This window comes from Geotrypetes seraphini, chromosome 4 (genome assembly GCF_902459505.1).
Source record: "Geotrypetes seraphini chromosome 4, aGeoSer1.1, whole genome shotgun sequence".
Taxonomy (NCBI): domain Eukaryota; kingdom Metazoa; phylum Chordata; class Amphibia; order Gymnophiona; family Dermophiidae; genus Geotrypetes; species Geotrypetes seraphini.
The window spans coordinates 247,955,913-247,972,152 of NC_047087.1; the positions used below are offsets into that span (position 1 = coordinate 247,955,913).

Sequence of the window (16,240 nt, forward strand, 5' to 3'; positions counted from 1 at the left end):
TGGAGAAAAAAAGTCCAGAAACCATTAACGTAGACCTGAAAAAAAAACCCAAAACAATGCTTATCCCTATGCAGTAAATAGCATGGAAACTATAGACTTTTTGGGATCTTGCCAGGTACTTGTCAGCTGGACTGTCCAGTAAGGCCATTCATATTTTCTTGCGAAAAGTTTTTCAAAACAACTCGCTTGTCTCTCTTGTTGACTCCTTAATAAAAATGATTTTCAAAAAAAAAGAAAAATGTTTTGCTTACTTGATTTGTTTTGTTTTTGTTTAGGGCTTCCAATGGATGATGGGTATTCACTGTGAGCTGTAGAGCCTAAACCATTATGGTGGTCCCTCCAGTTATCAGACTCGCAGTTATTTCCTAAGTGCTCTCGACTATTGGATCGTGAGAGAGATAATGAACCCTGCAAGTCAAAAACAAAAATAATGTTGCATATTGCTCAGTAGAACAGTAATAGTGTAGGTAAGTAACTACAGATGAAACAAGGTGGAACAAGAGTTCAAGGGAAGCAAATGTATTCAAAGACCAGCCATAGCCGATGTTTTGGCAAGTGCCTGCGTCAGGGATCAACATAATAATAAAACATTGCAAATCTTCCTGTACAAATTCCGCAATCGTAAAGCCAAAGCGTCAACACAAAATGAGGCTTTCTGTGATGTGGCCTTCTACATTATTGCAGTTCCACAATTCTTTGTGTTGCTGTTTTCCTCTGATCAGCTCGCTCTGCATTTTTCTCAGTAACAAATGGGACTTAATCATATTGCTTTAGATCAGTGGTTCCCAAACCCTGTCCTGGGGGACCCCCAGCCAATCGGGTTGTCAAGATATCCCTAATGAATATGCATGAGAGAGATTTGCATATAATGGATGCGACAGGTATGCAAATCTCTCTCATGCATATTCATTAGGGATATATTGAAAACCCGACTGGCTGGGGGTTTGGGAACTACTGCTTTAGATGATAGTTCTGAGAAGGACAAAAATAGTAAGACATTCACATATCTTACATCACCAATGTATTCCTTTGAAAACCAGTTCATAATTTGATATACTATTTAAATAAAAATGGCAGGCAATATTCAATGGCATTGTACTTTTATCTAGTTAAGTTTAACACTTATAGACGTACTGTAATTTCAACTAGATATTCAGTGATTAACGCAGCTATGTCTGTGCAGGTTAAGAATAAGGATATTTTCATCCAAAAATCTTAGGGGTCCTTTTATCAAGCGGAAGGGGTTTAATGCGCTTAATACCGTGCGTTAAACCGCCTGCCGCGCTAGCCACTAACACCTGCATTGAGCAGGCATTAGTTTTTTAGCCGGCCGCAGGAGGTTAGCGCGTGATGAAATGTTCGATGCGCTAACCCCGCTAGCGTGGCTTGATAAAAGGACCTTTTAGGCTTGCTGTATCTGTGGTCAGTGCATAAGTACTTAGATAACTTTGATTATGTGACCTCTCATACATCAAATTGTCTTGCCAAAACTTAAAAGTCTTGAAGGTGCAGGTGGAATTTTAAATTCAAAGAATTTATGCTGTTATATCCCAAAGTAACCGCTCATAACTTTTTTTTGACAAATTTTCAAATTACAGGAACATTCTACAAAAAAATATAAAACCACAAACAGAGCAGTAACAAAAGACTTAAGGCTCCTTTTACAAAGGTGCGCTAGCGTTTATAATGCACGCACTGGATTACCGTGCGCTAGCCAAAAATCTACCGCCGGCTCTAAATTTAGCATGCACTATTCCGCACATTAAGGCCCTAGCGCGGCTTTGTAAAAGGAGCCTTTAGTTGGTTACAGTTACATTTGGTGCTAATTCACAGTGATTACAAGATTCTCCCTGGAAATAAAAAATTCCACAAGTTGTTTTGGCTCAAAAAAACAAGAAGTATGACCACCATGCATCACAAAACATCAACAAGGAAATTTCAATATAAAAAGACTCCTCCAGGGCAAGTACCCTTGGTTTTATGGCTAGGCGTGAATGTTATTTAAAAATACCATTGTGGAAGCCCAGACCAAATGTATTCCATGTATCAGCAAAGGTGGAAAGAAGAGCAAATGAGAGCCGGCATGGTTAAAAGGTTAAGTTACAGAGGCTATTAGAACCAAAAAAACATCCTTTAAAGAATGAAAAAAAGATCCGAATGAAGAAAATAAGAAGATGCAAAGCATTGATAAAGAAAGCTAAGAAAGAATCTGAAGAGAAACTCATAACAATTTTTTTAGGTACATCAAAAGCAAAAAACCTGTGAAGGAATCTGGGACTATTGGATGATTAAGAAGCAAAAGGGGCGCTCAGGAAGGATAAGGCCATAGCGGAAAGATTGAATGAATTCTTTGCTTCGGATTTTACAGAAGAAGATGTAAGAGATCTACCTGAACTGGAAATGGTTTTCAAGGGTGATGATGTGGAGAAATTGAAGGAATCTTGGTGAATCTGGAAGATATACTAAGCCAAATTGACAAGTTAAAAAGTGATAAATTGCCTGGACCAGATGGTATACATCATAGGATACTAAAAGAACTAAAAAATTTCTGACCTGTTAGTGATCTGTAACCTGTCGCTAAAATCATCTGTGGTACCTGAAGATTGGAGGGTGGCCAATGTTATGCCGATTTTTAAAAAGAGTTCCAGGGGAGATCTAGGAAATTACAGACTGGTAAGCCTGACTTCAGTGCTGGAAAAAATGGTGGAAACAATTATAAAAAATAAAGTGTATCTAGTGTTGATAATTTGATTATATTGTAAATTTATTTGGTTTAGCGATATTTGAATGATGATATTATATATTATATAAGTTATGAAGAAGTGAAGCCTTCAGTAATCTAAAGCCCCTGAAGACACTGAAAGGTGAAATACAGAACTGTGTTGGGTGTAACTGCTTATTTTGATCACGTCTGATGTAATATGGTGAAGAGCTAACAACGGAGTGAAAAGACAAGAGAAGTGAAAGTTGGCACAGAGATGAAGATTTCGTATGATCTGCTAATGGGGACTTTTTAGTTTTGGGATAAATAGGGTAGATTGGGAGGGCTTCACATGTATTATTATGGTTTGAATGAATAGTATGAAAGATGTTATTTAATTGATTTTTAAAGTACATGGTGCAATAAAAAATGATTTAATAAAATGTAAACATTTTGTAATGGTTTAAAGGTATAGTTCTTTTTGTATTGAATTATTGTAAATTTACCAGAGCTATTGAAGACATTTTATAAGTCCCGTTGGTTTTTGAATAATGAATATGCATGAGAGAGATTTGCATATAATAGAAGTGACAGGTATGTAAAATTTCTCTCATGCATATTCATTAAGGATATCCTGAAAACCAGACTGGATGGTGGATCCCCAGGACAGGGTTGGGATCCACTGATCTAGACAAATACAAGTTTTCAAGTTTATTTAAAAAGTTTGATATACCCCCTAATCAGGCTTCAAGGTGGTGTACAACAATAAAAAGGGATTACATAAAACAACAATAAAAAAGTAATAATAAAATCAGATATTACATTAAGGGCTCCTTTTACAAAGCCGTGCTAGCTGTTTAACGCGCGTAATAGCGCATGCTAAACCGCCGGCCGCGCTAGCTGCTACCGCCTCTTCTTGAGCAGGCGGTAGTTTATCAGCCAGCACGTGTTGAAAAGTCATGCGTGTTAAACCCACAAACGCGCTTTCGTAAAAGGAGTCCTAAATTTATGTATGTTAACTAACTAAATAAAATCAAACATCACCTTAATTAGGACAAACTGGAACAGAAGGAAAAAGGGAGGAACTACAATTTTGAAAGTAAAGTACGGGAAAGGTGAAAACATTAGGAAGGGAGGAAGGACGGTACAAATAGATATTATTTAGTCCTTAGGAGGACTGTTAAAAGTCCAAAAGCATCAGCAAAGAGGAAAGCTTTAAGTTTGGACTTAAAATGGTTTAGACTTCGAGGCATCTCTTAAATATTTTGGCAAGGAGTTCCATAGGGATGGAGCACCTCAGTGAAGGAACTGTCAGCAAGTTCTGTGAGATTGAACGAAGTGTTCTTGGTGGGGAATTAGAAGTCTATTAATGAATTCAGGGAGGTTACTTGAACGAGTTCTGAAAGTTAATAATAAGATTTTGTAAGTGATTCTGAGCTCCACTGGAAGCCAATGAGCTTTAATCATTAAGGGAGAAACGTGGCCACACTTTTTTGTATGTAAAATTATTTTAATCACGGTATTCTATACTATTTGTAACCTTTTGATTTCTTGCTTTTGTTATACCGTTATACAGTGAGTTACAATAGTCTATGTGAGAAATCACAATTGAATGGATTAAGATATTTATAGACAGATTCAAGAACCGTAGAGAGTTACAATCAATTTCTAAAGCAAAAAGATTCCAGGAGAGTTATTTTTCCAGAAATGAACTCCGCAGAGTTCTCTAGGAACTCAAGTCAGATTCATTCATATCCATTGGTGGAACACTATCCTGAGCACTATTCCCTCTTACACTCAGAGGCAACAGAAGATGATGCTGTTAAATAAATGGCTCTAGTAATAGGTGGTAAATTGTCAGAAAAAACAATCCCAATACATATTTCATATAACACTTCACCATATCTGTCGGAGAAATTAAGGATGACTTTGGGAAGTTTAAATTTTTTAATTATTCCCTCTTATCTTGTTCTCTAGACATTCAATTCTCCTCTGTAACATAGCTGTCTCTTTAATCTGAGCTGTAATATAAAGTTTCATTTCTGCTTCTCGAGTCTCCACTTGATCTTAGAAGTTAGTTGGTTTTTCAATTGAGATTGAACCGCTAACTTTGAAATTGATTCTTCTGAAGTTTTAGCAAATTTTGAAGACAGTACCTTTAGGGAGTTATCTAGACCCTGCAAAATCTCCCAAATCCACATCAATGACTGCTGGTCTCTCCATCACCCGAGTCACTCCAGGACTGTTCCCTTTGTATGTTTCAGGGGCATACAAAGGGAACACACAGCTGCTCCTGAGTACTCTCCCCATCAATTCTCACATGAATAGATACCGCCAGGGGAGCCCCCTCAGTGCATATCAAAATTCCATGGCTATTTCACCATTGCAGTGCAGCACTTCCTCCCTAGTGGTTCCCTTCTAGCTTTCAGAGAGGTTTCATTTAGAGAAATAGTGGAGTATTTTTTGCCTATGATACAGAGTAAGAACGGCTAAAAAACTCATTGGATTGCCATCTGCATATAAAATTAGTTGAGGTTTATTTCTCCACTTTACTTAAATGGTTTTTCAAAGGATAGTTCCACCACCTTGGCTTATAACATTTTTGCAACAATTTTTTTGCTGCAGTAATTTATTTAAACGTCTCTGTCATATCTCCCCTCTCCCGCCTTTCCTCTAATGCAGGGGTAGGCAATTCCTGTCCTCAAGAGCCGAAGCCAGATCAGGTTTTCAGGATCTCCACAATAAATATGCATGAGATAGATTTGCATCTCAAGGAGGTAGTGCATGCAAATCCATCTCATACATATTCATTGTGGAGATCCTGAAAACCTGACCTGGCTCTGGCTCTTGAGGACCGGAATTGCCTGCCCCTGCTCTAATGTATACTTATTGAGATCTTTAAGTCTGTCCCCATACGCCTTATCACGAAAACCACGCACTATTTTAGTAGCTTTCCTCTGAACAGACTTCATCATTTTTATATCTTTTTGAAGGTGCGGTCTCCAGAATAGTACATAATATTCTAATTGAGGTCTCACCAGAGTCTTATACAGGGGCATCAATACCTCCTTTTTCCTACTGCCCATACCTCTTCCTATGTACTAGTGCTGCCTGATTCAGGAAAAAAAAAAAATTTTCAATTCGGCCTATTGAATCAATTTTTTGATTTGATTTTCCTGCCCAATTGGGTGGGGTTTTTTTTTTCCAAACATCCTGGTGGGTTTATTTTATAGCCTCTTCACCCACTCCACCCCCTTTGCCCTCTCCTACCCACACTGGCGCTCTGGTGTAAACAAAATAAATAAACAAAAAAGACTTTTCCTTTCTCTGTTAAATCCTAGCTCACGTTCGCATTCTAATACCAGCTCTGGTAGGATGATGATAATAATTTATTCTTATATACCGCCAAACCATCAGTTCAAGGCGGTTCACAGCAAGAAGACGCTGTACCAACAGTAAATTACATACATGAGCATATCAAATATTTCTCAGAGAATACAAATCTGACATATTGTAATCACAAAACAGAAAATAAAATTATTTTTTCTATCTTTTGTTGTCTGGTCATTATTCAAATCATGTTGGTTCCAGGCTCTGTGACAAATGTCTTCTGATAACTCGTTTGCCAGGATCTCCTGCCCATTTGTCATTTTCTTCTTTCTTTGTGCTAACCATCCATCTCTGTCCTCCCCTTCCATTTCCCTTCCCTCCCCCAGAGTTCTGGCATTTTTCCTTTTTTTTGTCTCCATCCCCACAGCTGCAGCGATGGACCCCCACCATCCCCAGATCCAACATCTCTCCTTTTCTCAACTACCCTTTCATCCAACATCTCACCCTCCTTCCCCACCACCCCAGGGTTCACCATCTTTCCCTTTCTCTTCCCAACTACCCTCCTATCCAGTATCTCTATCCCCACATACCCCTCTACACCGTCCCATGTGTCCAACTTCTGTCCTTTTCTGTTCCTTCTGTCTCTAAATCCCATTGTCTACCATCTCTCTCTTTCTCCTTTGTTTTCAAACCCATTATTTCTCTCCATTCCACTCCCCCCCCCAAGCCCAGCATATGCATGTCTCTTTGGACCCCATCTTCCCTCCCTCCTGTACTTCTCTACACCAGGGCCTTACCCCCCCCCCCCCCCCGAAAGCCTGAATGCTCCCCCCTTCTTTGTAGCGACCTCCGGCTTCTACCGCAAGCCTCCCGGTATAACCTTCAGCTAATTAGGGCAGCCTGCATAAGATCGCTGGTGATGTAGGGGCGGGATTGCAGCAGAGGGAAGACGACGGCAGCCTGCTAGGATCACTACAGCACCGGCAATCCTATGCAGGCTGCCCTAATTAGCTGAAGGTGAGACAGGGAGGCCAGGGGGAAGCCAGAGAACAGTACAAAGAGAGCCTATACAGTGCAGCACTTCCCGATCGACCCTCCCCCTCCCCCACCCTATAGCAGGAGCAACAGCGGCATTGGCAGCCAGCAAGAGGTAGCGCTGCGCTCCTGCTTTAGGAGACCTGAACGAATCAGTGACCCCATTTAAAAAAAAAAAAAAAAAATTGGCAAATCAGGTAGTACTATTGTGCACCCTTGCATTCTTCTAGCTTTCGCCATCGCCTTTTCAACCTGTTTGGCCTTCTTAAGATCATCACATACAATCACACCCAAGTTTCACTCTTCTGTCATGCACATAAGTTCTTCACTCCCTAAACTATACTATTCCTTCGGGTTTTTGCAGTCCAAATGCATCTTGCCCTATGGCAGCGGGTCTTAGCCTGATAAAGCACACAGCAGTATATTTAGACCAAATCAAGCTTAACAGTGATGAAATGTGAAATTGTTTTGTCACATGCTAGCAGTGACATAGATAATGTCAAATGCCCATAGCAGTTCCCTTCTTCTATGCAGGAGGGTCAGAGCTAGAGAAACAGAAGGACAGCGGTGCCTACCCTAGACTTTGACAGAACAGAAGGGCTAAAGACATCAAGAAAAGGAGTCAATTGATAAGGAGGGGAATGTGTTTTTATAGATGGTGTGATTATTTTGCTTTGGATTATTTAGATGCACTTACACATTTTCTTAAAAAAAAAATTCCCTTTGATATCCATTTAAAAATATACACACACAAAAAAAACCACCAACTCCCACACTAAGAAAAACATTCCCAAGCTTAGTTTACAAATAGTTTTTAAAAATATTCTCCATTTCACTATTTATCACAATTGAGACCTGGCTATAAGACTTGAAAAGGCTTAAATGAAGTTAATAAAACTAGAAGAAAAAAAAGACATACTCTGCGATTCTAATGTGCCAAATGAAATTTCTTATTAAAAAAAAAATATATATCTGGCATCAGGGTACAGCTATTTGGCTCGATACTGATTTGTACATGAAATTCTAAAAATTACCTCATAAGTTGTTGACATTGATGGCTTATAAGGCACATGGTTTGCTCTTCTCAACTCCTTAATTGTTTCTGCTGGCATAGATTTGGAGAATCCAAGACCACTCCAAGTATTTGTTGGTGTTCTGACTTCTGTTACTACTGGCTTTTTTAACATAGCTTCAAAACCAAAATACATTTTAACACAATTTTTGTTCATTCACAGGCAGATTTTTTTCTGAACTGATTACATTAATCAGATTAAAAAAAAAAAATAAATGCATCTATCAAATCAACCACTTTTTATTTCTTTAAAAACAAAAAACAATAGTCAAATTGGGATGCATTTGTTTCATCTGTCATTGTTTCCTCACATAATAGCGATGGGAGGTATTTCTACAATTAAAAATCACAGAAATAACAGAGGGCTATCTATAATTTTAAATGTTGTTAATATCATAAAGGCATTATGGATCAAAACCAAATGAGAGCAAGAAAAACAAAACAGAAACTAACCCCCCCTTCCCCCCTTTTATGAAGCACCGTAAGGGGTTTTATTGCAGGCCACGGTGGTACAAGCTTCGATGCTCATAGGCATTCAATAATGCAGCTTCATAAAAAGGGAGGGGGGAGTTAACAACCTAGATGTAAATACTTGATACATAAACATATGGTAAAGTCATTTACTCGGGTACAAGGCTCTTTTATTCCTATGGCCCCTGAGGTTATAGAAACATAGAAACATGACGGCAGATAAAGGCCAAATTGAGTTTTTGGATCGCGATCCTGGTTTTTAACAACAGCTGTGAAGATAAGTGAAACCTTCCTTAAGGTTCTTTCTCCTGTTCCATGTGCAGAGTGGTGAAATATGTCCCCATTTTGAAAGACTACATTTTGAGAAGTAGTGGAGTTTTTTGCCCATGATACAGATTAAGAACGGCTGAAAAACTCATTTGGTTGCCGTCTGCATATGAAATTGAGTTGAGGCTTTTTCTCCACTTTACTTAAATGGTTTTTCAATGGGTAGTTCCACCACTTGGCTAATAACATTTTTGGAGTAATTAATTTAAACATCTCTATCATATCTCCCCTTTGGCCTTCCTCCAAAGTATACAGATTGAGATCTTTAAGTCTGTCCCTATACGCCTTATCACGAAAACCACATACCATTTTAGTAGCCTTCCTCTGAACAGACTCCATCCTTTTTATATCTTTTTGAAGGTGTGGTCTCCAGAATTGTACACAATATTCTAAATGAGGTCTCACCAGAGTCTTATACAGTGGCATAAATACTTCCTTTTTCATACTAGCCATACCTTTCCCTATGCAACCTAGCATCCTTCTAGCTTTCGCCGTCACCTTTTCAACCTGTTTGGCTACCTTAAGATCATCACATACAATCACTCCCAAGTCCCGCTCTTCCGTCGTGCACATAAGTTCTTCAACCCCTAAACTGCACCGTTCCCTCTGGTTTTTGCAGTCCAAATGAATGACCTTGCATTTCTTAGCATTAAATTCTAGCTGCCAAATTTCAGACCATTCTTCAAGCTTCGCCAGGACTTTCTTCATGTTATTCACACCATCTAGCTTGTCTACTCTATTGCATTAGCACATTGTAACCATGGAGGTCACTTGCTAGCATTGAATAAAGCACAACTTTTTCCACAGAAAAATGAAGTACTAGGTTTTTAATAAAAGGGTCATCATATCTATTAGAATGAGAGCATAGGAAAAGAGGAGATACTGGATGCTGTGGAGGGGCAGACAGGATGTGCCATTTGGCTTTTATCTGCCATCATATTTCTATGTTTCTTCTAACTTCAAGATGGACTGTATACACAGTTTATGTCCACTGTTTCTTATTATATAAAAAATATATATGGCAAAGTCATACACTAGTGACCAGCATGTGTTCCTGCACATGATGATACATATGCTAGATACAGTGTAATGTGATAAGTTGTCTGAATAAAGCGACCAAATATCTCACACTAGCATCTCTATAAGTAGGGAATACATATATTAATATTCTAAACCAGTTTACTAGCAGGTATCTGTATTCATTTATATATATATATAAAAAAAGAAGAACACTGGCTTACCCTTTTCTAATATACTTAATTATTATTCAAGTCATACTTAAACTACATACCTTTGGTTGCTAACAACTTCTTCTGTTCATAGTCAAATGCCTAAAAATAAGAATAGAAGATAACTCAATTGCTGCATTGTCACTCCAGTACTGAGTTCTTTTCAAAACTAAAGGCTCTGAATGTGCTCCATGAACTTGCCAAGGGTGAAACAATGCCAAGTCCCACATAATACAAAAGTAACCCACTGAAACAAAATTTATTAAAAACGTCATTCAAACTTATTAGGGCAATACATTAAATTGCAAGCATTTTATCTGAATAAATTTATATAGGGTAGTGGATAAGAGGGAAGAGGAAGCAATGGGTTTAAAGAGTGAGTGAGTGATGTGATGTTAAAAGGTTCAGTGGCTTGGGGAGAGATTCGGGAAGGTCAATATCAGCCAGGTTCCTCACCCTCCTGTAGATTTCAACCTCCTCCACCTCAATCTCAATGATCTCCCTCTTTTGAAGTCCATTCCGTCTGTCTATTCGTTCCCTACCTCTCCAAGTAGCAGTCATAAACCGACCCCCCAATATGTCCCACTCTTCCTTCCTCAGCAACTTTGACTCCTGGCTCTCCTTCTTTCTTGAGCCCCCTTCCTCTTCTCTCATCTTTGACGATTTCAACATCCATGTCAGCAGACTCCTTTTCTGGCAGTGTTGAAGTGCTTTCAACTCCTAACTCCTCTCACCTTGGTGTCTGCATCCCCAACCCTATATGTCGTATCTGTCCAAGTTAGATGGTAAGTTCTTCCGAGCAGGGACTGTCCAGGGACTGTCTATTAACTGAAAGGGACCATAGCTGAACTGCTTCAACTAATAGCAATCTGTCGATAAAATCGGGAAAGATTCCAGAAGACTGGAAGGTGGTGAATGTTACGCCGATCTTCAAGAAAGATTCAAGGGGGGATTCGGGTAACTACACACCGGTGAGTCTGACCTCGGTACCGGGAAAGATGGTAGAGGCGCTGATAAAGGATCGCATCATTGATCACCTTGACGGACACAGTCTGATGAGGACCAGCCAGCATGGTTTCAGCAAAGGCAGATCTTGTTTGATAAACTTGCTGCACTTCTTCGAGGGAGTAAACAGGCAGATAGATAAGGGTGACCCGGTCAACACTGTATATCTGGATTTTCAGAAGGCGTTTAACAAGGTTCCGCATGAACGACTACTTCGGAAAATTGCGAGCCCTGAAATCGAGGGTGAAATACTCACGTGGATTAAAAACTTGCTGAAGCATAGGAAACAGAGAGTGGGGGTAAATGGACAATACTCAGACTGAAAGAGCATCACTAGTGGGGTGCCGCAGGGCTCGGTGCTTGGATCCATGCTCTTCAACATCTTTATAAATGATCTGGACATAGGTACGACGAGTGGGGTGATTAAATTTGCAGATGATCCGAAGTTATTCAGAGTAGTGAAGATGCAGAAGGATTGCGAAGATCTGCAACATGACATAATCAGGCTCGAGAAATGGGCATCAACATGGCAGATGAGGTTCAATGTGGATAAATGTAAAGTGATGCATGTCGGTAACAAAAATCTCATGCACGAATACAGAATGTCTGGGGCGGTACTTGGAGAGACCTCCCAGGAAAGAGACTTGGGAGTTCTGATTGACAAGTCGATGAAGCCATCCACACAATGTGCAGCCGCAGCGAACAAAATACTAGAAATAATAAAGAAGGAGATCACCAACAGATCAGAGAAGGTTATCATGCTGCTGTACCGGGCGATGGTGCGTCTTCACCTGGAGTACTGCGTCCAGCACTGGTTGCCATACATGAAGAAGGACACTGTACTATTCGAAAGGGTCCAGAGAAGAGCGACTAAAATGGTTAAAGGGCTGGAGGAGTTGCCGTACAGTGAGAGATTGGAGAAACTGGGCCTCTTCTCCCTCGAACAGAGAAGACTGAGAGAGGACATGATTGAAACATTCAAGGTACTGAAGGGAACAGACTTAGTAGATAAGGACAGGTTTTTCACCCTCTCCAAGGTAGGGAGAACGAGAGGGCACTCTCTAAAGTTAAAAGGGGATAGATTCCGTACAAACGTAAGGAAGTTCTTCACCCAGAGAGTGGTAGAAAACTGGAACGCTCTTCCGGAGTCTGTTATAGGGGAAAACACCCTCCAGGGATTCAAGACAAAGTTAGACAAGTTCCTGCTGAACTGGAACGTACACAGGTAGGGCCAGTCTCAGTTCAGGCGCTGGTCTTTGACCAAAGGGCCGCCGCATGAGCGGACTGATGGGCATGATGGACCACTGGTCTGACCAAGCAGCGGCAATTCTTATGTTCTTAAAATGTACACCATTCCCAACCCTATTTGTCTTGTATGTCTGTCCAAGTTAGACTGTAAGCTCTTCTGAGAAGGGACTGTCTATTAAATGTCAAAATATACAGTGCTGTGTACCCCTTTTAGAGCTTTAATAGTGAAAAATAGTAGTGGCAATGGCAGCTTTCTGGGGATGGGCAGGAGCAGCTCTAGCTCTCCGGGGGTGGATGGCGGGAACGGTGACAAGGAATCTCTTTGGGGGTGGGTGGCATTGGCAACAGTGACAAGGCAGTTCTCAGAGGGCGGACAATGGCAGCAAGGGAGTTCTCTGGGGGTAGGTGGCAGCGTCATCAACAGAATCTCTATAGGGGTGGGTGGCAGCAGCAACAGCGGCAAGGCAGCTCTTTGGGGGTGGGCGGCAGCGACAACGGCGGAAAGGGAGCAGTAATACCACCTTCCACTGGAAGTGCTATCAGCCAGACCCATTAATCTCTTTAAATTGTTTTTGTTGCCATTAAACAATTAACACATTGTGTTATTAAACAATACATTAATTGCATAATTAACATGTTAATTCTTCAGCCCTAATAAAATTTAAATTAATTAAAACATTTAGTATACAAGACATAAGTGTCTGTTACACTTTTTACAGGACATCTCCTCACAGTCAACCATTTTAAAGTAATTGTTCTTGGTTAAAGGGAGTGTATATTGAGTGAGTGTGCGACCCTTTAATCTGAACAGTCTATACTGGTTACTATGGAACTTCAGTACAGATTTAATGTTTTAACAGTTATTCATTGAGTATCTTATGGTGCGGCACTAGATTATTTGAAGTGTGTGATGAAAGATTACCAGCCAGGTAGACCCTTAAGATCAGAATCCCTCAGTTAAGGAGATAAGTTTAGTTAGAAAGTACTCTAAAGTTGTCAGTAATGGACCCTCAATTGTGCAATCTGTTACCCATGGAGTTTAAAAGTCAGAATGTTCGTTCTTTGGGAAAATGCTGAAAGTATATTTCTTTGGATTGGCTTTTAGGGGCTGGTATTTAGAAGCATGTACAGCAGTTACTCGAATGTTGTAATTACTGGGTTAAGGGGAAGGCAGAATTACAAAATATATTATGGTGCAGTGTTTTAGGTGTTGTTTTTTATATGTGTTTAATAATCTGCTGAGAGGTGTACTTAGATGAGCAGTATATTATTAAATACATTTCCACTATAATACAAAAAATAAAACAAAACAAAAAGAATCCAAGCGATACCTTTTTTATTGGACTAACTAGAGCATGGTTAGATTAGCTTTCGAAGGTAATCCTTTATTTTCTGACAATCTGAAAGAAGAATGACATAATTCCCAAAGGGCTCAAGGTCAAAAATCCTTTGGCCACCACTTACAATTATGACTGTGTAGAAAAACTCTGATAACACAGTAGTCAGAAATTGAGAAATGAACTTATACATCAACTCTACAAGAAGAAAGAATTAATAAAAACCCAGAAAGAATTAAAGAATATACAGGCGCTAAATCTCAACCTCAGGATCCAGCTACATAAATACCTGCAGGAAATTCAAGCCAAGAAACAATGCATCACCATTCACACAAAAAAGACAAAAAGCTGACCTCTCCTACAGGATCACAAAGAGAACAGCACTTCATCCTAGATCAATGGCGCAACACCTGTTGGAACAGACTTGGACACACTTTCCAATCCACAAGAGGAACATGAAAATCAGAATTCAAACAGACAAGGTCAGTGTTCTCCCTAGGGCCTTTTAGCCGGGCGCTCCGCCCAACTAATTTAGATGACCCCCCGGTTGTCATCTGATCGCAAATTCTGCTGACGCCGTGCTCAACATTAAAAAATAAAACAAAAAAAAACCCAACTGGTTTGGAGATTTCAGGCCTTAGCCCCTAGCGAACTCATGCTCCAGGGCTCTGACGTGTGTGTGCCGGTTTCCCTTCCCTTCCCTTCCCTCCAAAACCAAAGTTATGACCAGGGGAGGGGGGGGGAAGCCGGCACACACACATCAGAGCCCTGGAGCATGAGTTCACTACGGGCTAAGGCGGGAAACTTACAATTTGCTGCTCTTGCTGCCGGGTCCTGCCTACTTTCTGTTTCCGCGAAGGCAGGACCCGGCAGCACTTCTCTACAACATCACTCCTTAGTTTTTAGCAAGTAGTGCAGTGAGGGGCCATCGGCTGTGGTTACCACAGCCAGCACTTTACTGGCGCAGGCAGTAGCAGCAGGAAGACGATGGTGGCCTTATGTAATCAATGAGGCGAGCCCAGCGGTGGTGCTGCAGTGCCTGCGGGAGGCGTGCGAGAGTGTGGCAGCCGCCCTGGAGCCGCTGTACTTCAGCAAACTGGATTTTGGCGAGACCGGCGTGCTCAATCGCTTCTACAACGTAGGTGCACGGAAGCGCGAGAGTGGGGGTAGAAAGTGACCAGAGTGAGAAGGTATCAGGCGCCGTGGAGTTTTTGGGGGTGTATATGGGGTTTTTATTACTTATAACCAGCTGAGTTTCAAAATAAACGTGTGAGCAGAATGGCTGTACTGCTATAAATAATTCGTTTAAAAAGTGCACTAACGAATTGCCATCTTAATGGAGCGAAGAGAGAGGGGGGACATGATTAAGACCTTTAAATATATCACGGGGCGTATAGAGGTGAAAGATGATATCTTCAGTCTTACAGGGCCCACGGTAACCAGAGGACACTCGCTGAAAATCAGGGGAGGGAAATTTCAAGGTGATGCTAGGAAGTACTTCTTCACCGAAAGGGTGGCTGATCATTGGAACGAGCTGCCTCAGCAGGTGATTGAGGCCAACAGCGTGTCAGATTTTAAGAGAAAATGGGATATTCATGTGGGATCTATAGGAGAGTAAGAATCAGGGAGTGGGTCATTGGTATGGGCAGACTCGATGGGCTATGGCCCTTTTCTGCCGTTAATTTCTATGTTTCTATGTTAATGGAAATTCTTGCAAGCTCCCTTGTTAGTACTAGTGCTCTGCTGTTTTCTTGGTAGTTATTTCAGCTGGGGTTTTTTTGTTTTTGGCAGCTCAGAAGAGCCAAACTGAGCAGTCTTTTACCTCTCCTTTACTGTCACTACAGAATTTGCTTTTCCTTCATTGTCATTTTCAGAGCCCCCCACTCCCTTTTTCCTGCTCCTCCTTTTCACAGCTGGGCCTTCCTCCCACAAAAGGACAAACGGTGAGTGAGAGAAGTGTCACCACCACATTGTCCTCTCCAGAAGGCTGAGCCAATCTTCCAAGTCTGCTTTCAAAGGCTGTTCAGAAAAATCTAAAGTTGGAAAAGCTGAATTGAAGTTATCCCCATAAATTTGATTGTACTTGATCAGAAAATAATTTTTTAAAAAAATTTGAAAGCCCTTCCTGGGGGGTCCTTCAAAGTCACTGATTAAAAAGCTCCATTTTTCTTAAAATATGTTATTATTTTTGATTATGAAGCAATTTTCTTGGTATTATAGCTATAACTGTTTAGATTGCTGCGGCTGCCAATGCTGCTGGAGGGAGATTTGTCAGTCTCACGGTGGGGTTCGCATGGAAGGGAGAGATAGGAGGGTCAGCGGAGGGGGGGGGAGAGAGAAGTGGGCTGCCCTGGTTACTCCAAGGCCTAGCGTCATTAACTTCTTTGGGCAGTGTTTACAATTCGCTGCTGTTGCCAGCTTCAGGCCTTCCTCTCTACCGGGTCCTGCCTAATTCCTGTTTCCATGAAGGTAGAATCCAACAGAG

At 40.8% G+C, this 16,240-nt stretch overlaps 1 protein-coding gene across 2 annotated transcripts in view; it reads right to left on the reverse strand.

Moving 5' to 3' along the window:
- BICC1 (BicC family RNA binding protein 1) overlaps positions 1-16,240 on the reverse strand; it is a 276,580-nt gene that overhangs the window by 17,154 nt on the left and 243,186 nt on the right. For both annotated transcript variants that reach the window (XM_033941758.1, XM_033941759.1), the window contains exons 16-18: positions 10,228-10,267; positions 8,101-8,255; positions 252-408 (exon numbers count right to left, since the gene is read on the reverse strand). In XM_033941758.1, the coding sequence (XP_033797649.1) occupies positions 252-408; positions 8,101-8,255; positions 10,228-10,267 (352 nt within the window). The remainder of the gene's footprint in view (positions 1-251; positions 409-8,100; positions 8,256-10,227; positions 10,268-16,240) is intronic.